General features: G+C 39.1%; 1 protein-coding gene across 1 annotated transcript in view; it reads right to left on the reverse strand.

Annotated features, from left to right (window-relative positions):
• PLCB4 (phospholipase C, beta 4) overlaps nt 1-24,526 on the reverse strand; it is a 322,936-nt gene that overhangs the window by 56,747 nt on the left and 241,663 nt on the right. Inside the window, exons 9-17 of the mRNA XM_004687176.2 lie at nt 20,052-20,133; nt 19,012-19,112; nt 18,318-18,375; nt 10,728-10,836; nt 6,864-7,074; nt 6,502-6,595; nt 4,176-4,255; nt 3,505-3,589; nt 923-1,013 (exon numbers count right to left, since the gene is read on the reverse strand). Of these exons, the coding sequence (XP_004687233.1) occupies nt 923-1,013; nt 3,505-3,589; nt 4,176-4,255; nt 6,502-6,595; nt 6,864-7,074; nt 10,728-10,836; nt 18,318-18,375; nt 19,012-19,112; nt 20,052-20,133 (911 nt within the window). The remainder of the gene's footprint in view (nt 1-922; nt 1,014-3,504; nt 3,590-4,175; nt 4,256-6,501; nt 6,596-6,863; nt 7,075-10,727; nt 10,837-18,317; nt 18,376-19,011; nt 19,113-20,051; nt 20,134-24,526) is intronic.

The following is a 24,526-nucleotide window of genomic DNA, read 5'->3' on the forward strand; positions in this document are numbered from 1 at the left end:
ATTAACTCTGGGACTCGTTAGATTCTGCTATAGTCCACACAATAAATTCTGTATAGAATTAAATTTAGTATGTGGAGTTATATCCTCCTGGGTGAAGCCCACGTAATTTGCTGGATTAAAAAAATTTTAAAGATTACTCAACATGATTTTCCTAATTGTGTTAAAACATATATATATGTGTATATATATATATATATATGTGAGAAATATACAATTTAGTGCTATTTTATTATTTTCTCTTATTGTCCTTCACTTTAATTTTCCTTTTGTAGTAAACTTTATTTAATGAAATGAAAAAAATTATTTTATAATATCTGGATAAAAACATAATGCAACTATAGCAATATTTGATTCTACTGATGTCCTGAACTAAGAGATTTGGTCAAACAAAACATTTGCAAAGAAAATGTCCTGTCCTGGAATACCTGTATTCCTAGGGGAATACAGGGAGAGATATCTATATGAAAGAACTTTCCTTTTGGTCTTTCTACACACAGTCTCTCTCTCTCTCTCTCTCTCTCTCTCTCTCACCTGAGATCCTTATATTGACGTTAACACACTGGCAAAACACTAAGGGAAACTTTTACACAAAAGTTTAGAGTGTAAAATGACAACGTACCAGTGACTTATCTCTTGATAATGTCTAAAATGTTCTTCCTATTTCTCATTTTTCCTTGGGACCCAAGGAAGTCTTCTGATTCTGATATATGAATATGTGAGATGCTTCCTCACAGAAGGTAAGAGTTGATGTGGAAATGTAGCAACTTTGCTCTCAAAGGTACCTGCAACATCACCTCTATGTCCCACTTCTCCCTGCCAAACTAGCACATTTAAATGTATTTCATTCTAGAAAGGTGAATTGTCCAAACACGCAATGGATGTAACCTTCCGTTCCACCCAAGGATGTGGATATTTGACGTACTTTTTTCAACTTCGGGTTTCAGCCGTTTATTTTTGATGAGTATCTTTCTTTTGAGGTCATTGGGAGATGGCAAGGGTCTGCCTGGTTCGAGCTAGAGAAAAACAGAAAAGGCTGAATTAATAAAGGTTGTGCTTCTCCATTCCGTGACCAGAAAACATTGAGGAGGCCTGAGTGTCATACAATCCAGCATCCACTAGATGGCAGTCAGCAGTTTTATATTTTCATTCTTCAACCCAAAAGAGCCCAGGGCCACTAACTTTGCCTCAGATTAATGCTACAACTTGAAATCCAGTCTCCTGAGGTTCATAAGGGTTCCACCTAGGGATGTTGTCAGAGGAGGGGCATCTACGCAACCTCAGACCCCAGGCCTTGCCCCCTGTCAGCATAAATACAAGGACTCATTGTGACAGCTAGGTCAGAGCAGGATGTATCAGGAAGAAGTTGAGAGAGGCTCTCTGATCCCCCTGAAGTTGGGCTGTACAGTTAGTAGGCTGAACCAACCTCAGTATTTGGGACTGTGGTTTTGTGGGCTCAGAAGGGAACAAGGAATGGAGTGATTCTAATTACTGAAATTTGATCTCTACAGTGGTTGCATTTCCTTACATTTATGTCTAAACAAGGTGTCCCTTTCTTTTATTAACTTTGATCCACAGAACTGCATTATGTCCATTCATCCATTCCCTATCCCCCTGCCTGCTTGTCTCTATACCCTCCTACCTGTCTAATCACTAACTTCTCCACTTTTCCACATACCCATTCATTTTGAAACTAATGCTATCTCATGTATGACACACAAAACACTATGCATATGGCTATCTTCTATTCCAATAAGCTTTGCTGAATTCTTCTTCCTCTGGGAAGCTTACCATACCTGCTATGTTTCCCAGGGTTTGCTCCTGAACTTGGACATCTCCAATAAATACTGCCCACATCACAGGTCCTTTTTTTTAATTTATGTTTTTGTATTTTGGGGCTTTGACACCTCCTCACCCTCCTCCCCAAGCCTGAAAGCTCTTTCATTCAGGAACCAGTTTTTACTTCCATGTATTCCCTACACCTTTCACGTATGTGGAGACCACCCCGCACAAAGCAGGCAGTGGTCCACAAACAATCTCTTTAGCCCAACCTAAAAAAATGAACAGAAGGGCTAAGAGAAATAAATCAATTGCATTTATAAACTGAGAGATTATTCTTAGTTTGGGTTTCCTTAGGATCCATCTATGAGACAAGGATGAATACACCCGTTTTTTGGGGCCAACCCCATGAAGCTCCAACTCAGGAATGGGAAAGTGAAAGCCACTTCTCCTCTTTTTCACATGTTAACAGACAAGTGATCACTGGGGGAGCCCTGGAAACCAGGGAGTTTGCTCTCCTGGAAAGGGAGGGAGCAGTGGGGAGGGGGGGTGAATTCTCTGGAACTTCTGACTGTCTTTCCCATATGGCAAAGCAGACTCCAATGACCAAAGCTCATACTCAGAGAAAAGCTACAGATGCAGTTGGTCAAAAGCCAGGCCAATGTGCAGGGACACAAGAAGAGGGACAGGATACCTGCAGCAGTGGAGAATTAGGAGGTGAGAGACAAGGTGCAAACATCCCCATCTCCTATGTCTTTTTCAGTTCCCATAGATGCATGCCTGAAAAAGCTGGCTGTCAAACTACCTGATGGGTTCACAGGCAACAAAAAGCACCTTCTTTCATGTCTGTCATTTTGATGTTTGCTGCTACCGCCTGTGACCATATTTGGGCCCATTAGAAGCTGGTTGTTGAGAGCAGGAAAACATATTAGACTATTGAGAGTGTTTTATATTTTAATTCCATTAGCTGTCTTACTACTCATGATATCTTGTGAGAATGGATCTTAATCACTCAGTTGCGGATCCTTGTAAAACTGTGAACTCTCTGGAATAATTTTATAAAAAGCTGTATGCAGTTAGGATAAATTTATAGACCCCACAGAGCCTATCCAGGGGTCACAGGTTAAAAATTTCTGCTTTATGAAGGAATTAGAAGTTCTGAAAATGAAGTTCAATAATGTATCTATTAAACACTGCCCAACTTAGTTTGGAGTTGGGACTTGAAATTCTTGTGGCCTTCAATCTAGGGACTCCCCTTAGCAATAGGTTCTGAGGAGTGCTGATCCTGGATGCATATCTGAATTATGTGGAGAGCTTTGAAAAAGCATCATGCTCACACTTGACCTTGGGTTGATTAAATCAGAATCCTTGAATGGGTCTGTGGCAAAGGTACTGGTAACAGTTCACTCAGGAAGTCCTAACACAGAACTAAAGTTAAGAATGGCGGTTGAGTCTAGACTCCTGGCCAATGAGAATTTTACGAAATTTTGGAACAGAGATCTCAGAAACCACAGACATCCTTCAACCTTCCACACCAAATAGAAATGTTTATTTTATGAGCCTTCTAGGTATTCCTCTAAAGTGTGATGAAAGCTTTCTGTACCAATGCATTTAAATAAATGCAGAGAACTTTATTTTACATCAGTTGTCCAGAAATACTTGAACCTTTAGAAATAAATTCAAACAAGTCCATTCACGTTAGAAATATGGTTTGCTAAAAATACTTACTGGATGTGATTCAAGTGCTTGTTTCAACAGGAGATCCCCAAATAGATCTTCACAATACTTGGACATCTTGTACTGTTGATATTTGCTGGAGAAAAAGAACTGGCATTTGTAAATTCAAACAACCATTGACTGTATGAGAATAAGAAACATCCATTTCTAGATGATTATAAACTCCCACTTGGTGATGAGAAATGCCCACTTGGAAAATCAAGACTGTGCTCTTGATATGTGAGATACAAATATCACAAACTCGACCACAGTAGCTTAATTGGATTATGTCCCTAGACTGAAAGCTGGTAAACAGAACAGACAGTGGTCTTCAAGGTCATGAAAGTTGATTTCATACAGATATTGCCAAATCCTCTAACTCTGTGCAGCTTTGAGCAAGGTGTCCTGTTCTGGCATGTTGTTTAGAGGAAGCATCTCTAAAACATCAAAATCACTTGGTCTGTTTTATTTTAGAGGTGGGGGCAAGCAGATTCATTTTTTTTTGGGGGGGGGGGAAACCAAAGAGTCCCTCCCTGCCTTTGACAGGTCAAATGCTGTTTCACAAAATCACATCACTTCACAAAACAGACTGTTCCTATTTGGTTATTTAAAAAGACACAGAGCAGAATAGGGGATGGGGAGAAACAATGCTTCGAGACTTGGGAGTAGAATGATCATTATACCTGCAGTGATTTTCAAAGGAGAGAATTACAGGATATTCAGATGTGACAAATGCAGTTTCCTTGATGGCTTGAATAACATCCTTTAAAGATAAAGAGTGTTAATAAGAGAGCAGAGCAAAAAAGCAAAGAAAAAAATTAAGGCACTTGAAACCGCTCGGAAACTATTAATTTGAACTTTATAGAAAGTCTGTTCAGATCTGGAAACCATTTACCTTGATAACGCCACAAATGAATCCCTTGTGGTTTGACTCAGGTGCAGTTAATGGCTAATGACAATTTTTACCCCCTCCCAGAACTATCTTTTCTCTAAAATATGGTGTTGCTAACTAATAAGACAGTTACCTACATGGCATGTCAGTTCTGGGCTCAGTCTCTGTCAGGATGGGTCTGGAGTTCACCTTGATCTACAAGGAGCAGATGAGATTTTGGCACAGAGTCTTTTATAACAGGTTACTGCACTCCCTCCTCCTCAAGGGGAAACTGCTGGCAATAAGCCAAGGACTGTGGGAAGGTTTTATTGACTTTCCTCTGTGCTTCCGAGTCACTTTTGGGCTACATTTCATCAAATCAATGTAGATTCCTGTGAACTTATGCGACATTTACAATATCCCTTGTTTAGTATTAATGCTTAATATTGGGTTGTCAGAAAAGTCATGATGTAGTTTTTCTGTTTTTCAAGCAAAAATGTGTCAAGACTTTGCCACCTTCCCAATAGAAAGTGGGAGGATCTCAGAGAGGGTTCTTTTTGGAACACCTGCAATATGGGAGTAACACAGGGAAGTACTCTGGAGCGGCTCTCTGAACAGAGAACTTAGTAACTTGAAGAAAATTTTGAAAGGGTTAAGCATATTCACGATCTCTCTGAAGTAGGAGGGCTCTAACAGAGGATTAGTCCTGCTCTCTGTTTAACTTTGGGAAGTATGGATTCTGACCAATGCTTCTACGATCAGAATTTGGTCAAATTCTTACAGGTTATCATTAGCTAAAAGGCAAATGCACCATTCAGTTAATTGCATCAATCTAAGGAAGTTAATTTTTAATAGTACTCTGGGTTAGATAATCTTGAAATATTATATAGAGACATTTTGGCTAAACGCTAAGTAACTGCTCTTACTTAAAGCTTCTCAGGTGAAAATCCCCATGACCTTGATTGTCCACTTGAGCTGACCAACTCAACCAATGTTTCCTCAAGTTATTTTTTGAGGAAAATCATGGTTCTGCCCTTTGCTCACATTCAAGCTGAAGGGGATAGTCTTCTTTTTAGCCAAGCTTCCTTATTAGGCTCCTTGGCTCTTTAAAGAAGACATCAAGCCTTCCTATGAGGTTGGGATGTGCAAACTCATGGCTTCCCACTTGAATATACTTCTGGAACTTCTTAGGAAATTTAATCTTGAATTCACTGCTGCTCAAAACTCAGCACTATCTCGACTAAGAGAAATAACATGCACGAAATGTTAGGGGTATAGGGTCTGCATGTTTAAGAACACCCTGGTGGCTTTTCATAGGAAGGAAGGATTGAGAATTGTTACTCCAGATGTTGCAATATCATCCCAAGTTATAGTAAAGCAACATGAACTGATATAGCTGGTACAGTGGCCAACCATAGATTTTTTTTAAACTTGTCTTTTGGCAAGATATCCTTAGACATTTAGAGGAATGCTGCTAAGAAACCAGCCTTCCAACTGCATGTTGAGATCACCAAAAGGGTATCACTGTGAAGCCAATTTGTGAAACTGTAGAGGAGGTGAAACTCCTCAGGACAAAACCTCTCTGGTGCCCCTTCTGAAAATTATTGTGTTTCACCAAAACAACAGCTGTTTGGTGTTTTATGAATACTGAGAATCATCGTTTTTCCCTCCTTGAATTCTAGAAAGTCTAGAGCCTAATTTGTGGTATGGCTTGACAGTTTATAGGATTCTTGACAGGCACTCATAAACTCTCGTCTCACTATCTAATCTTCTTGCCTTTCTAAGCTCTATTTATAACCTCTTTTACATTTTCTGTATTCCATTTCTCTTTTTTATTCCACTTTGAAGTGCTACAGAATATTATGAAGTTATAAAACAAATCAGTAAAAGAAAATAAAAGACTTTTTAAAGTAAATAAACCAGGGAGATTTTGCTAGGAAACCTCATTAGAAAGCATCATCACCATTTGAAACCAGGAAAAGAAGCATAAAGGAGAGAACATTCTCCTCAACACTGGAAGAAAGGACTACAAAGGCAAATTGCTTAAGAAAATGCATAATATGCTTCCCCTTCTACAGTTCACTATTTCTTGCATTTTCACAATTGTTTTGAAAAAGTTGCATAATTTTAAAATGTACCTTAAAAAGAATATCGGTGCACATTGCTTTTCCATGAGTTATTATTGGTTCTTGGTCTTCCCCTTTTCCATCCCAACAGTCAAGTTCAACACATCTAGGACATAGTGAAATTGTAACATTGAAACCTTACAACAAAATAGTATGTATGCAATTAAAGGAAAGACCACACAATAAGTTATTTCCATGTAGATAAGTAGATAATGGAGTTAACCAATATGACTATGGGGTTGTCAGTAAAGTCATGATACATTTTTTCGATGTATATATTATGACTTTTCCTTTTTACTATTTCTTCGTTTGTAAAGTAGAGTAAATCAAAGGTCACCATATACAAAAAGCAACAACTGCCTTGAGTTTCTGACCTGCAACCAGCTAGGAGAACCTGTCTGTACATTTCCACTGAAGATTTCCCGCCAAACTGCCGGCCGGTGAGATAGGTGTTATGGGAAGAACTGATGAAGTAGTGAGCCAGAGGATGGTCCATTTCTTGGTAAAGTTCTAAACGATCTAGGAAGACTGGGGCATTTTCATCTGACATCAAATATCTGCAAAATCCATCACTTGATATGAGGCCTGAGGACAAAAAAAGATCTTAGTAGACTTTGGCTCTGCGGATACATAACTCATCTTTTATTTGTGGAGCTGAGGCAGTTTCTTCTTCTTCGTAGTTTCTTTACTAAGAATCTGCATTGTTGAGCACTTGAATGAAATAACAGAGCTGCACATTGTAAGTAATTTGTGAATATCTTCCACAAATGGGCAGTACTGGCTTTCCTAACCACAATGGCAGAAACACTCAAGTCCCTATGCACAGAAACCCAGCTCCAGGAGTTGTGGTGACCAGGGGGTTTGTTTGTTTCTGCCTCCATGACTCATTCCACACACTCCTGGATATCAGCTTGCTCTTTTGTCAAATGAGGGAAAATACTATCAGCACCTGCTTTCCAGACTTGTGATGAATGTTAAAAGAGAACATGTACGAGAGGAGCACTTCAAAAAATGAAAAACATAGCTTTAAGGCATATTCTCCCTGCTAGATTATAGCAAGGTGGAAGATTAGTGGCCTCTTTGAATTTTCCAATTTTATCTAAAAAAGGAGGGTATTAAATGGATGAGGAGAACATGCAGTGGTCACTTAAATGTGGTCCCAAGAGCCACTGTTCATTCCAGTCATAATTTCCTGAGAAGTGGCAGGTTCATATGGTAACTGCAGAAGAGGAATGAATATTTCTGCCATTTCTCCTACCCTGTCAACCATCAATAGCAACAAATTTTTGTTTTTATTTAAGCATTCTCAAATTATGAATTGCTTTCAAGCTTACAGAAAACAGAGTATAATAAAGAGTCCTAAGCCACCATAGATTTGCCAGATCTGAGCATTTAATCTTATTTGTTTGGCAATTTTTAAAGGAATATTTACACAGTCCATTAGAGTGCTCTGTGGAACCCACCTCAGTTTCACTCAGTTCCATCTTTCTATTGTCAAAAAGACAATAGCTACTCAAGTGTTTGTGTTTAACATTCTCACAATGGCATTTAACTTTGTTACACTAATTCAAGTAGGTATTTTTGAAGATCTTAAAATTTTTATCAAAGTTATCTCACTATTTGCATTTTTACTCTGTATTTCCTTGGGGCTTACTCAGTAAATATAATTAGCTCTTGTTCATTTGTTTTCACTGACAAATGTATGTTAGTGTGTTTATAATAGCATACAGAATATACGAATACAGAATATAGCATCCATATACGAATATACCACAATTTATTATCCACTCTTCTGCTGAAAACCACATGTAATCAAGAGTTCTGCCATGAAAATGTGTGCCATTCACAATATAGTCACTCAATATAGCCATTCAACTAACATTCCTCCCCTTAAAGTTTGTAGAATGCTGTTTTATTATTTCACATCACCTCTGATCTATATGCAAAAACCTGCATATATACATTCATTCTAAAAGCAAGTACTTTTCAGGGCCCTGGGGTAGAGGCAGTATTGAAGAAACAGACAAACCACACCTTCATGAAATTTGCATATAGTGAGTAAAAGAAAAAAAATAAATGAATTCAATATAATGTCAAACAGGAAACAAAGTCTGGGAGTGAAAGTGATAAAGAATGACCAGGACTCTGTGTTTCATACATGGTTGGCGAGAGCTCTTCCCAGGCGGTCACATTCACACATGCACACCTGGGGGACCCCCAGCAGCAGAAGGATCCGTATATACAGAGGATTTGAGGCAGGAGTGTTTCGTGGAGGGGAAGGTTGCTGGGGATGAGGGTGATGTGGGACCCAAAGATTACATCAGCTGGACTTCAGTCTTCACTAAGTACTTTGGATTTTATTCTAAGTGTGTTGGGAGACCTTGGGAAGGTTGTGAAGAAGGGACTAGCATCATTAAACTTGGTTTGAAGGTTTATTGTGGCCACTGTGTGGTATATAAATTGTAGAGCTGAGCAGAAAGGAGACGAGATGGACACTAACACCTTATCCAGGGAGAGAGCAATATAGACTTGACAGTCTGGTAAAGACGGAGATGGTGAGAAATGATTTACTCAGCATGTATTTTTTTTTTTAAGATTTATTTTTTTTATTTATGTGCAAAGAACTGGGGTACAGGCCAGAGGTGCAGGGGCGGCGAGAGGATTCACCAGAAACAGAGAGGGGAGCAGAACAGGCGGATGGATGAAGTACACTGCTGAGGGGAGCAGCAGGTGAGACAGGAGAGTTCTGCCGTGACATGCGGGATGGGGGATTGAATTTGTACTGAAGCGGCTATAGCCAGCTTGCAGTGCTGTGCTCTAACCTACTGCGCAATCAGGGATGTATTCAGCATGTATTTTGAGGAGAGGTTTTGCAGGTTTTTACGGATAGATCAGAGAAATAACAAAATAGCTTTCTACGCACTTCAAGGAGAGGAATGTTAGTTGAAATAACAAAACAGCTTTCTACACACTTCAAGGAGAGGAATGTTAGTTGAATGACTATATGGACCCCATCATCTCAGAAGCAGAGCAAGTAAAGCCCAGAGGTAGTTTTTTACTCAAAGTCACACAGTGATGAGCATCCAATCTCCTTCCATTCCTGCAAAGTGCAAAATTTTCTAGCCAGTAACTTCCCCTTCACTTAAATCACAGCGATGTGGACTACATTGTAATATTCAGAATTTTGATAGGGAGTGCAATAAGGAAACACTCTTGAGGAAAATAGCTATTTTCAGCCTTAGCAGATCTGTATTCCTACAGCTATGAGGAAACTGTTGGGCTTGAAAATTATCAAGGGGTGACGTCATGTCATATGGCGAACCATGCATGGGTATAAGCAGGTTCTACGTGGGTTCAGAGAGTGAATACACCTTTCAGCAGTATTTACTGGCATCTGATACAAAGAAGAAAAGAACTCCTATTTTAAAGAGGAGGAAACTGAGGCCATGATTCTCAAGGGCATCCGCGGTGGACAGAATTTGAACCTAGATCTCTTCCTCTCCACTGGAGCTGAGCCAGAGACTCTGGCTCAGGAATTTCCCAGCACCCTCCAATTATGTTAGCACCATCCACCCATCTCGGCCTCTGCAAGTGGTTTCCACTGCCTTGGGGCTGATCTTAAATTTCTTCTCCAGGCCAAAAATAGAAAATAGAAAATAGAAAAGGGCAATTTGTTGTTTTCAAGCTTTCATTGAAAGGGGTAAAGTTCCATAATCCCTAACAATTTGCTTAATTGATTCTTGACTATTCATATCAATTGCATTTATCATTCACACCAGAGGTCAAATGATGGGTGAGAAAGCTTATCAAGTCATGTGTTAATTTTATCTGGTGTGGCTAAACAAAAGGGGAAAAAATAGTTAAAAATTTATATAGGGAATGAAAGTCTTCTTATAGGAAATGAAAGTCTTCTCCAAGATTCTAAATAGAGACTGTATTTGGCATTTTTTTTTAACATTTTAAACATCTGTAATACTAAAGACTTAATACAGGAAAGTACATGGGAGAGTATCACTATACTATATTTACTGACACAGTAGATCTCTTTGCATGAGGCTTCAGACAGCATAGATAAATTCTAATTAAAAAAATGTAAGTAAAAAAATTTACATTTAGAACAACAGAAAAAAAAAAAAAAACCAGTCAGTTCTCAATCCATGGCTGTAGGAGTCAAAAGCATTTAAAGATACCTTTAAAAATCCAAAGAAAGAAAAACCCGCTTTTTTCACTTTTACTACCTTTTTTCTTCAAATCTTCATCAGGCTCGTACATCTCAATGATCTGCATTGCCCTTTTAACATCATAAAATGGGAATAAAATTTCATTCAGTCGAGGATCTCGTTGATGCTATGATGAGAAAACAACTCCATTTAAGTTCACATATCTTGCTTTTGGGGCATTTACATGACTAAAATACAGATTCTTAAAAACAGGTCTGTCTAGGCTATCATTTTTATAGTTACAAAGATAGGATTTCACTATCCTCCTGCCTTTCTCCCTAAAATAGTCTTCAAAAAAAGTCCAAAATTGGAAGCACTTTGTTGGTTTCTTTCACTGATCTAAAGAGGAGAGAATACAGAACATACTTTTTTTTTTCCCTCCAAAAGTTGAAGGCTCTCTAAGATGGTGTGCATGTCAACTGTATTGTCTTCTAGTTCCCAAACCACAGGGGAGTGATTTGGCAGAATTGTCTATAAAAAAAGAGGTCAAATTTCTTTTTTAAAAAAGGAAAAACAAATAAATGCAAAACCCAAAATAGTTCAAGTAGATCATATGGTAAGCTAGTGCCAAAACAAAAACAAACATAACCTCCAAAAAGCCTTAATGTTAACAGGGAAACATTTTATTTTTATTATATCTTTCTAAAACAATGTAGTATTTATTGGGCAATCTATAAACTTCAATTTCTGGAATAAATATTAAAATGAACCAGTTAAAACAATGATAAAAATTAATCAGCATAAGGATATTTACAGGTTATAAACAATATGAAAATCTGTATTTAAATAGAAGTAGATTCCAACGTTTTTTCTGTATCATATCTAACTTGGTTTTCTCTGAGCATGTTCACTGGGCAGAAAGTAAATGAATGGTTAAAGCACTTAGGGGATGGTGATGTCATTCTTTTCACATCAGCACCTAGATGCTCCTGGCACTCTAGAAGGCACTAAGAATATACCCTAAGTTCATAGCAGTGGTGAGAAAAAGTTTTATTGATTTAGTTATAAGGTTGTGTGTATGGATGTATGTGTATTGTGTGTGCACACATGTGTGTACTGTGTGTGTGTGTGTATGTTTCTGTGTGTGGAGACACAGGGTCCACTGAACTTCATTGTTCATTGTGGATTAAAGGACCGCATGCTTGGTCATGTATGAAATACATGAATAAAGCAAACTTCAATCGAATAATGGCAGATAGCACATGTGAGCAAAACCTGGTCAATAGGTAAAACCTTGGCAACAACTCTTTACCCAAATATATGCACAGACTTTGAAAGACACTACTGAAACAATTGTTAAAAGTTCATAAAGATTTCCCTTCTCCATATGTTTTGAAATGATTATTGGAAAAACGGGCTATCAGAATGAATACCTTTGGCCAACAGAATTTCACTTGACATAATTCCCTACAGCATTTGTGGCTTTGTCTGTTCTGGTCCTTATCCCCTTCCCATGCAGTTAAGAGCATCCACCAATAAGAAATTAATATCCTTTTATTAATGTATCCCAATGAAGCATGCTTCTGTTGTACTCTAAGAAAATTAAGGCTCACAACAGCTCACATCCATGCATGTGGTAGAGCAGATACTGTTATGTCAATAACAGGCCTTGAGACCATAAAGAACAAAGTTGTGAAGTATGCAGAAAAAGAGGAATTGTGAGGTGGATCATGGACTGCCAGGCAAGGGAGGGCATGCCATAGTTTGTTTAGGAAATGGATGGGTGCCATGCAACTGTCGAGTCTTCAATTCAAGGGAATGACAAGCACCACCTCTCTGGTGAGAACGCACTGTTTTCAAAACAAATAAGCAAACAAACAAAAAATTCTTTGTAGGCATATTCCTTCTCCTGTCTCTGTCAGTAGTATCACAGAAGAAGGTGGTTGTGGGAGGCAAATATCCTCTTGGGGGCCTCCCACGTGGCTCAGGAGTTAAGACTCAACACTATGAAACTATCAACAGCCAGTGAAGCACAAGTTCGATCCCCGGATCCCCGACCAGGGAGCTGACCAACATGGTGCAGCAGACCTCTCTGTCTTGCCAGCTGCTCTCCTTAGCAGTGTATTTCAATAAATCTGCCTGTTCTGCTCTCCATTCTGTTTCTGGTGATTCCTCTCATCCCCCACACCTCTGGTCTGCACACCAGTTCTTGTATGCATAAATAAATAGAGTCTTTTAATAAAAGACCCTCTTTGGACCCCAGTGCAGTTATGTTTATGGTTGAAACTGGATTTCTTTTCCTTCTTGAAATGAAGTCTTTTTACTTAAATATTTGCTCACTGGTAAGTATTCTGTACTCATGGAAATGTCAGGGCAAATCTGTATGAATTAAAGACAGAGATTAAAGAATCAGCTAAAGAGAAGCAGTAAAGCTAGGGAAAGGAGAGGAAATTGGACATTGATGTGGTTTTATATCCATCTACGTGTCTATTGTAACCTAGTGGTTACTTGCAGTGTGAAGACTATGCACAATAGCAGTGGCATCTCCCTCACCTGGGTGTTTGTTAGAATGCAGATTCCCAGGCCCCATCCCAGACCTATCAGATCTGATTCTCTGGGGTGAAACTCATGACTCTGTGTTTCAATATGTCTTAACGCTGATTCTCTGTAAGAAGTGTATTCCAGTTTGAGAAGCACTGCTCCCACATGTAAAAGCATGTTGAAGTTGTTTTAAAAAGGTCCCCAAATCCTGCAATCACAGAAATGCTAAATATTTGAGATAGCCTCCCAACTGAATTCCATTAAAATTTGGCTCTAAGATATGAAAGTCACTGGTCCATCTTGACTCTCAGAAGCAACAGTCGGGCAAAATGAGTCCTAAGATGGATGGGTCATAATCCACTACTCTTCCATTTTTAACAACTAAGTATTATGAGCAGACAATATGAAATTGCATTTGCCTTTGCATCTGCTCAACTTGATGAAATCACCTTTTGTTCTCGCTGAAATTTTCACATTTCAAAAAGGAAACATAGGACAATCTGGTTAAGCAAAAGGCAAGGAAACAAACATAAGGTTTGTGATAGGCACAAAAGCCTAATTTTTGTATGAAAAAACAATGAGTAGAAAGCTCATTTCCAGGTAATTTCAGAGTAATAAGATTGTGTAAGAGTTCCACAGGGACAAAAGCACAGTGAGGAAAATGCTTCCCAACGGTGAGGGACCCACTGGCTTTTAGCAGAGATTGGGGAAGTGATGTATCCAGGACATTCACCCCATGCTGTCCAGAGCTTTGTAAAATGAGATTCTAAATAGCTTCTGAAAATAGGTCACAGAACTGGCCCACGTCAATGAGGAGATAATGGGCCTTACTCCATTATTCTGTCCTTACACTTACTGAGAAAAGGCATCAACCCAAGCAGCATTGGGAGAGACTGATATTGACATACATAATATTCGAGAGAGATATAAATAACAGTTTGTCAGAGTAGGCTTATTCATCAGGCTAAATACCGCCCTCTGTCTTTTTTTCCCTTCACATTAAAGGATAAAGATACTGTAAATGGAAAGAAATCTTGGGCCCTCATACTGTCTCAACTATAAAAGAAAATAATTTTTAAGAATCAGGTTTAGCCCTAGTGTGAACATGTGATATATGTGAGGTAGAGTTATGTTTACCAGCAACAGAAAAATCAAGCTAATTCTTAATTATTGTGGCCACCGAAGACTTTCTTTTCTCTTCTTATTTTGATCTCTCTCTTCTGCTCTCCATGCAACTTCCAATTCTGCAGACTCTTAATTCTTACCATCTTTGTAAGTCAGACGAGAATAAGGTAAAATTAAAATCAACTAGATTCTCTCCAGGAAGAGAGAAGGGGTAGGGAGTGAAACTGAAGTCCAGAGATTTCCAGTCTTGTCACATACAGAAAGCTGGCTTGGTAGCACTATTTAACCTGCGGCAACACACAGTGAATGCTTCTGGCAACTCTCCTAAACTCTAGCTTGCCATTTTGCAATATAAGCAAAGTTTTCCTTAATCCACTGGATGGGAATTAGACTGGGGTATGGCATGATTTTAGACCTGGGTGGTAGAATTCTGAGACTAAATTCATTATGGAATGTAATTAGATATATGCTGTTCTTACAATCTTCCCGTGACATAAAGCATTCTGAGGGGAGATCCAGAGAACCTACTAAAAGAGTGGGTTCACAAATTTTCAAGTGCAGACAGACTACCTGAAGAACCTGTCAAATGTAGAATCCAACTCAGTTGATCTGGGGGGGATCCAAGATTCTGGATTACTAGCAAGTTCCCAGGGAGCCAGTGCTGCTAGTCCAAATCACACTTCTGGAACAATGAGCAAGGAGATACTGAGAGCAGAAAAGGAACAGGTCTAAAGCTACTAGTGACAACTTTGTAAGTGGACAGGGTGGGAGACATGGACAGGGAGGAGGAACAATCCCCTCCCCAACAACCAATGCAGTAAATGGCTGATCGTTTCTCCTTCCCTTCCAGCAGCCTGAAGATCCTATTAGTACACATTAGAGAGAATATTTCATATAAAGAGCAAAGGGATTTACAAACTGTGAATTGGTGGCTAGCAGCAAGGCTTCTGCTAATATAAATTTGATTTTTTCCTTTGTTAGTTATCTAATTGGTTCATAGTGGTGTGCATGTGTCTGATTGTTGATCACTTCTCTGGCTACCTTTTATTTATTCAAACAGTTGTTCAGTTGACAATTTCGCTGACCAGAGTAATAATTACTTGCAAATAGTCAGAGGGCATTGCCCTTTCCTGTTTGTGAGGCTCTTTTATTATTTCTTGTCTTAGTGCAGTATTCAGAGCTTCTAGCACAATGCGAATTCTGTCCTGTTGAGATAATGTGACTGAAGTATTTTTAAGATGTTTAGACCTAAGCCCAAATATTGGAAAGCATACTCCCTTCTTAAGTGAACTTTTCACTGTGGGTTTTGAAAGAGTATATAGAGTATTTTGATTTTTGGAGAGATGAGAGGGGTAATGCTAGGGCTCAAAAAAGAGGGAGCAAAGAGCTAGTGGAACATTCTAGAAGTTTGACAAAGTTTCTTCAGGAGACAGTCAGATTTCTCTCTAGTGCTTCCATTTGAGTTTACTGGGATTGGCTAGAACATGAAGAGATTCAGAGTAGAAGTGACTAAAAATAAAGGCTGTACACTTTCCTAAATGCTCTTGTATTCTCTGTGGCCTAAAGAGCTCTTGAATCATGATGATTCCAGATTATCCCACCCCAAGTCACAGGTGCTCCTGTAGTGAAGCCTGCACCAAGAATAACCACATGGTTCCTGTCCTGCATTCCTGAGGCTATGATGGGTCATCTAAAGCTTAGCTGAGGATTTCTGTTCCTTCTGAAGCTGCTGAAAGCATGAGTGCCTGTTTAATATCTGTGGTTCATTTTAATTGACAACACAGAATAGGGCAACCTATTTAAACAGTGAAATGCATATCATCAACTGTCTTGGGATTGCCTGACTACCCTAGACTGCCTGCTGCCCCTCAGACCTGAGAAGACCAAACTCTCCCCATTCCTGCATGTTTGCATATTCTCTTCTTTTCTGTATCATTTTCCTCTGCTTGCCATGCTGGCATGTAGGCTTTTCTTGAGTACTGACTCCTGCTGTTCTCCTGATGTGGTGCCACTTGTAGATAATACATTTGTGTGTGTGTGTGTGTGTGTGTGTATGTGTAAACAATCTTGTGATAATGAGTCCTGAGCACCAATGATACAATCTGGTTTGGTTGGTGACATTTCCTTAATGTCAATGACAATGCAAATAGAAACATTAAAAAGATGAGTTCTACTGGCCACTATAACAGTGACTAGATGACAAGTATTTTAAGGAAAAATGTGAATAGTAAAGCAAGAAAGTAAGGGTGACCATATCTTTTAAATATTAACTAGTAAGTCTTAGATTAATAGGAATAAGGAGAGTATTATTATATAGGTATATAAAAATAAGCCATGAAGGGAAAGGCAGGAGATAAGACTTCAGAATCATTTCTTTATTTAGAGAGTGAAATGCATATTAAATTCTGTAATGTTTGATAGATGGCTGGTGCATATAAGAAGAGCATATAAGAATTCTTTTTTTTTTAATTTTGGAAGTGGCAATTGATGATATGGTGGATTTTCTCGCCTCCACTCAAGTGTTTTTCTTCTTTAGTAGAAACAAGATTCCTGTCCACCTCAACAAAACTTAAGATGATCAGTGGCCCAAAGTGCAGGATGAAGCTGAGGGAAATAAAACTACATATATATATATATATATATATATATATAAAGTAGAAGAGAGAGAGAGAAGGGGTTAAAGAAACAAAGAAAACCAATTTATTTTCTGAGTAGTTGGTGGCTAAGAATGTGAATAATATCTGGGTAAAGACGGAACATAGTATTTGCATGACCAAACACTGCTAGGGTGGAAAATTTGAAATATTTTCAAATAAAATAAATATTGTAATGTGTTGAAAGGATTATTTAAAAGTGGAAGCTTCTGTGCTGATGTATGGATGCCTTCTCTTTCCTCTATCAGTGTTTCTGAGCTCTTGTTACTACAGCTTCGAATGTGTAACCCTACACACTGGGGGCCTTTGAGCCCTGACAGGGGAAGAAGAGGAAAGCTTTTGGCACTGATGTCATTTGTCTTTACAAACTGGCAAATCAAAGTATGCCTGCTGTCAGTTCTTAAGGCAATACTTCACGACTGGCATTAGGTCCTTTATAACATTTACTGGCATAGTGGTCAATGACAACTGTTTTTAAAAGATAAATATATTGCACATTCCTCACTTAAATTCTTAATGTATCAGAAAAATGTGGATTTTCCTTTTATTGGATTAATAAGAGATACAATGGGTTTCACTGAAGAGAAAATCCATTTCTGTGGATATGTAAAGAAAAAAAGTTGTTCTAGTTGTGATACAAATTGGAATCTTTATATCTTTATGTGTTCTCATAACACATTTTTTGGTGCTCAAGCAAATTTTTGTAGCCAATTTTGGCTGTTAAGTAAAAGGCATTCTAAAATGAGGTCTGAGCATATTGTAGAAATAAAAAGCAAAAATTTGACCTGTAATCCAATATAGGCACTAAATTTTCACCCAGGAACTCCAGTGTTGTGCTGTTTCAAAATATTTTGTTTGAACCTACTTTTTTTTTTTTTAACATGCAATTCATTAAGAGACAAAAATAAAGCTTTCTAGTCCATGCAAGATATGAGAAAAAAGTTAGCAATGGAGAATCCAATAGTAGTGTGGTAAACTCAATCCATTCTCTCTACTTAACAAGAGCAATAGAAAAAAAAAATACCTTAAATACCATCTTGCAAAAGTACACACATATTTAATTAAATGAATATCTTATAAAATACACACACACACATACACACACAAAACCAAAGCTACACATCACAGCAAGAAACCAACAAAAAAAAGCAGTGTGCAAAGCAACATACAGGAAGCGAATGGATACACAGGGCAACAGCTGATTTTTGCACCTGGTAAAGCCATCATGGAAAGATCAGCAGGTCAGAAGCAAAGCAAATGAGGGCATATGAAGCGGCATGCAATGAGACACTGGAGAGGCAAGCCACTGCACACAGACTTTATGGAGTTAATGTATGAAAAAGCTTACTTCATTTAGAAAGCTCACTAATTGGTCTACCGTTAAATAATCAGTTTTGTCTCCATTGCTGAAAAGAAATTTATTAGAAAAAGTAAGTTTTTGTATATGATGCTACAGTAGGTACGATTTACATGTTGACATTTGTTGATGTTAATTCTAAACTTATTTTCTAACCCTGAAGTAGTGGTGCATTCTTAAAATGGCCAGAGACTGGAAGAAAAAAAAAAAAAAAAACAGCAACAATAAACCAACAACAAGGGAAAGAAAACATTCTAGCTCACAGTAAATATCTGCAATTCTTCTTTAGCATTATAAAAAAAGTGTTACTTTAAAAACAACATGTAAGTCATCCATTTGGAAGAATTGGAATGAATGAACTTTTCAACAACATAATAACATTCCAAATCCAATCTAGTTAGTTCACATAACGGGTTAATACCTAAAGGAGCAGGTTAAAATTGTAGGTAGTTAGTAAAGCCAATGCAGGGGGGAGGAGGGGGGGGAAGGGGTTCCAGGTGCTGCAATTAACTTCATAAAAGTTTCTCAAAGAATCAGAGTGAACTTTTATACTAAGGGGTGAAAGTGTAACTCTGGCTAAATATCCTAGACACTATCAACATTGCTATCAAATCTTAGCTCAAAAAATTTTTTAAAACTCTAAAAGGATCACATTACAAGACACTTGCTCATAAGTAGAACTTACATTTTTTTAAAAAGATCCTCTATATCTGTCCGAGGACAAATCTTTTGTGTCAGTTCATAGAACTTGTCATAAGTAAATGCAGCAGGTTCAATTTCATCATTCTGCAAAGAATACAAGAGTGCTATCAATCACGGTGGGGTGAGAAGCCAAGAGCTGGCCACTTGGGAGTCCCCAGGGTCCCTGTCTTCGATTCTTGCTGACAGGAGCCAGAAGGCCAACCTCCAGCCCCGGCAGGCCATCCCATAGAACACTGTACATATAGATGAGCATTTCCAGTCAGTATGCAGCCACGGTCTGGCCTTCAACCACAGGCTACAGCTGGGCTACAGCCACCTACAGCATAAATCTAGAGAAATGTTTTCTTCTCATCTCCTTAAAGGTGAAAAGCAAGAGCCTGCTTAGAGGCTGCTGAATAAATCAAGCTCATGTTTACTTATGTTTATTTTATGAGCTTTCATAAGACCACATAAAGGGAATACAGGACATCATATAAGATTTTTCTTTCATAACTGAAGTTTATATTTCAAAGAGGATTTTTAAAAGTAGTTAACAGGTTTAACTCTTTCTTGCAGTCAAATTAATTTCAATGATTTTAAATCCAAAGGGCCCATCACACAAATGGTTGGTTTGGGGAGTGGTGCTGGATAAAACATCACACAGCCTTCTTGAAGAACTGATTTATTAGTTTATTATTCATGTTGCCATTGGGCTTGGTCAAGGCGGTTGATGGGTTTCTATAAAGTAAACTTTCTTTAAGCTGTATAAAAGAGCAGCCTGGCTGTCATTTCCTGTTCTTAAAAAAGTTGACAAAACCATTTCAAATTATATTCAATGAATCATAAAACATTTAGGTTAAAGTACCCACAGAACAAAAGGAAGGAAAGGAGGGAGGGAGGGAAGGAGAGAGGAAGGAGAGTGAAGTGTGACCATATTGACAGAATCTAATTCTAATTAAGATCAGCTTAACATAAAAAGTTTGGCTTATTATACCTAAGGACATAACTTAAAAAATGGTTTAGAAGTACATTACTAATAAATACCTTTCCACTGGGAAGACCTAGCTCCTTCAATGCTTGGAAGATCACCTTTTCTGTTTTCCCCGATGCAAAGGTTCTAGTAATACTAGAGTAGAAAAGAAAAGAAAAAAAAAAAGTTAATTCGGTTTTCTCCAGGGCAAAGATTCAAGTTATACTAGGGAGAGGGGAGTGATGAAGAGGAAAGTAAAATTACTTTTCATTTCTAGGCTTATTTATTTTACTTCCTAAACTAGCTCCTTACTTCTGAAACTCCCAGAGCTGATTGTGCTAGTCAGGCAGCTTGAAACTAAGACAGGTCCCTCCTGTCCTATGTGCTTGTGAACACTGGGGGACATTACAAGATACCAACAATGCGAATATTTGATCTACCAAATTAGCTTCTTAGGAAAAAAGAAATATGGTAGATGGGTCAACAACTCTTGATCAAACCTCAGGTTGGCAACAACGACGCTAGGGGAAAAGACTAGATGCCGTAGAACTTGGCCTAAGCCTGTGGTTATCCTAAGGCTGGCTTCACACCTACTATGCTGACATCCACCATCAGATAAACTGTATTCCTTTTTTTGGTCTAAGCACCTTCGAGTTATTCTGAAACGTCAGTTACTTCAAAGATTTGGGGCTTTGTTTTTTATAACAGAGAGGAATCTCCATAAAGAGGGGAGGTTCCATGTTCCCTGTTGCACCTTATGAGAGGGAGAGCTGAGTGGCCAGGGGAAACAGAAGACACCAGGAGAGACACAGAGCAGAGGAATAGGTGAAGAGAAAGGTGCTCGTGCTTCTCAGCTGTGGATTTGCACCAGGGACCTGGGGACACGACTGGGGCACTTGGAATCAAGACATGTAAAGACACTTGGAAGATATGTGGGGAGGCGACAATGGCAGCTGTTACCTTTGTATGTCGATTTTGATTCTTTTGTCCTAGACCTGCCTGGCCTCTTTTGCTCCTTTTCTATGTCCCCACACTGCCCCTCCAAAAGGTGCCTTAGACTTGTGCAAACTTACAGGCCTCAGTGGCCCACTTCAGGCCAACCTTGATTAGCTAGTCACTTGTCTATGAGTACATGAGTAATTTTGGGTATTTTATTGGAAACTATCATCCTGTCTTTTTTCCTCCTTCTATGCACGCTAATCCTATCATAGTTCTTTTATACTAAGTGTATGCTCTGTGTGGCAGAAGGCAGAAAGCAATCAAAGCGTTGGGGATCCTTGGGTACCCTCAGCCTTCCTGCTAACATTAAGGAAACAGTAGGTGCCAGGAGGCAGGGAAATATTTATTCAGAGTTTCAAAAGAACCATGGCCCTCCCCTGAGACATGGTATTTTGAATAACAGCTTTTTAACTAGTATAATGTTCATCAAGGTTATTAATAAAATGGATAACACCTAATGAGCATATTTCCTGGGGATGATAAAAGCAAGAAAGATTCCTCATGATAAATGCATTGATGGCACATAGCACGAACACTATCCAGACTTGGAAGGCATGTCTGACTCTGGGTCATGCCTTCAGTACCCAAACAAGCCTACATTCTCTTCCTGATTGGAAGCCCAGGTAATCTGTCACCATAATAACAGAAACTCTGAATTCTGGAGTTGGGTCTTCACTTGAATACATCACTTGCTTTCTGCCTCTGAAGACTGGCTTTGGCATGCTCACCCTGTGAGCACCAGAGATCTGTAGCAGCAACTTACCACTCATGACCTTGCCTACCACACCAATGCTCATGTTAAGTGGAAGGCAAGCTTCCAGTGTAAGCACTGACCACCAATTAGTCTTGATGAGTGGAAGAGAGCAGCACTTCAATCACAGGGTACAACTTCTCAGAATAGACAAAACAGAACTTCCTTGAGGTGAAGGTATCATTATGTGTTCATTCAAAGATTTACAATGTCATATTTGGTCAAGGCTACTTCAGAAGTACATTTTTAAGAGTGCTCGAAAGGCTGTATTAAAATATAGGAAGGAAAATGAATTACCTCTAGGGGTTTACAGACATGGCAAAGCCCATGCATTTGATATCAAGAAAACTGGCTTCTAGTGTAGAGGGAATGTGTCCACATTTTCCCATTTCTCTATAGAGATCATGGCATTTTTGTAGATAGAAGCAATTTGTCTCACCTTTCTAGTATAGGGGGAAATAGCTCTTCACTGTGTCATTTAAAAAAATGTGTTAATATTAAGAATTATAGTCCTCTAACAGGTCTGGGAATATCTGACACTTGTCATCAGGAGGGAAATCTTTGCATAGCAACCTCATCCAACTTCAGTTCCCACTAGGTTTGGACAGGTGCGACACATGAGATGAAAACTGACTGACATGGTCATAAATGAAGCCAACATGAGGCCTGAACCTTCCAGATGAAGCAATACCTAGACCTTGGGTGGAGACTATAGAGGGTGGAAATAGTGTTTAGGAATAAAATGTTTTGGTTAGGGATTGAGGAATTATCAAGATATAGGAAGCAGGACAAGAAGGCCTCATGAAAACAAAGACATCCAAATATTTGTAGTAAGGGGACTGGTCAGCAGATAAAGAGAATAAGAGACAGAGAGAGAAAAAAAAGCAGGATATTCAGTGCCAGAACAGGGGGAGATGCACGTAGGGATGTGTTAGTGAGGGCAGTCAGAGCCCAGTCAAATGGGCTCAGGGGGTAATAAAAGCAGGAAGTGGCATCATGATAAAAGGGTTCATAGTTAGTCCTTCTTTTCATGAAGAGGGTTTGGGCTGGGCAATCTCACTATAGGTATTCTCACCTCATTTTTTTTTTTTTAAAGATTTATTTATTTGTGCATACAGAACTGGGGTACAGGCCAGAGGCTCAGGGGTGGCGAGAGGCTTCACCAGAGACAGAGTGGGGAACAGAACAGGCAGATCAATGAGGTACACAGCTGAGGGGAGCAGCGGGCGGGTCAGGAGAGGTCTGCCGCGCCATGTGGTCACCTCCGGGGCAGACTGGAATGGAACTCATGCGGAAGCGGCTTCAGATTCTCAGTGCTGTGCTTTAACCCCCTGCGCCACCAGAGAGGGCCCGGTTCTCACCTCATTTTTAAAGAGACCAAACCCAAGATGGAATATGGGAGCAAGGACCTTGAAGTAACCGTTTCCTGGGTCATTCCCTATCAGGTCTATTCCAGGTAGATTTTGGAATCATACTTGGGTGTTAAAATGGATCTGTTCTGGGATAAGGAGTTCATGGAGCAAAGGTCAATTTTTTTGAGTTTTTTGTGGCATCAGAGATCTGGCAGAATACTATTTAACCAGGATTCTGAGAGAAACACACTTACCACAAGGGGACATTTTAGACATTTACATGAGAACTGCATGTTTAAGGGATGGCGATTTATTCATCTCTATCTATAGTCCTCGTACACACAGACTATGGCTAATTGCTTCATGCTCAATTATTTTTGCTGAATCAAAAAACAAAAATTCTACCACCTCTGTCCCAAAGGAAGCGCTATAATGACTAATGCCCTAAAGTGGCACCCCGTCCTTATAGAGTCGTGGTTCCTGGGGATCATTCAAGTGACTAAGACAGCTGTGATCCTGGAAACTAAGGGAGTTTCACTCTTTGCCTGCTCTCAGGGGTTTCCAATCTAGCTTTTCTTTTATTATTAATATTTTAAAAGATTTATTTATTTATGCTTACAGAACTGGGGTACAGGTCAGAGACAGAGTGGGGAGTAGAACAGGCTGAGGGGAACAGCGGGTGGGTCAGGAGAGGTCTGCCATGCCATGTGGGTCAGCTCCCTGGTCGGGGATTGAACTAGTGCTGCAGTGGCTTCAGAAGGCTTCATAGTATGGTGTTTTAACCCGTAGCGCCACCAGGGAGAGCACTCTAGCTATTGGTTTTAACATCATCTTCTGAAACAATAGGAGAAGACCCCAGAAGAGAAGTCCCAAAACAGTTAGACTTGCCACTCAGGCACTGGGCCTTCAAAACATGTAGTTTATGCCGGAGCTGGGAGGCCTTAGTCAGACCTGAGGTACCAGCCTTCTTTAACACAACTGTCTCTTTTGGTCCTTCTTCCAGTCATAGTCCACGGCTATTGTCTGGTTAGCATTTCTTACTTCTCTAGCCACTCATTCAAGTTTGGGTTATAAGGAACAGGAAATGGCAAAAGGAAAAAGGGTCATTTGATAAATGAAGTGCAAGTCTGTAAGTTTGAGAGACAGACTGCGTAAGATCCTGTACACACAAAGAAAAGCAAAGAGGGAGAAAAAGGATAAGCTAACTTCTTCATTTGTCATTTTTGTAACTTCCTGGATATTAAATTTTGGTTAATGCTTAAGAGCAGGGCCATCACTAAGCTACACAATGTGATGAAGCCAAAGCCAGGTCCCTTTTAACATCATGTACACTATCCTAATAGTTTCCATTTTTAAAACTCCAGAATGATAGTGATGAAGTGACATTTTAAAAGTGTTTATTCTTCATAGCCATTAAAACATTCAGAACAATTTCCACCTAGCCCTT

Source organism: Condylura cristata, unplaced genomic scaffold (genome assembly GCF_000260355.1).
Source record: "Condylura cristata isolate star-nosed mole 26May11 unplaced genomic scaffold, ConCri1.0 scaffold00022, whole genome shotgun sequence".
Lineage (NCBI taxonomy): Eukaryota > Metazoa > Chordata > Mammalia > Eulipotyphla > Talpidae > Condylura > Condylura cristata.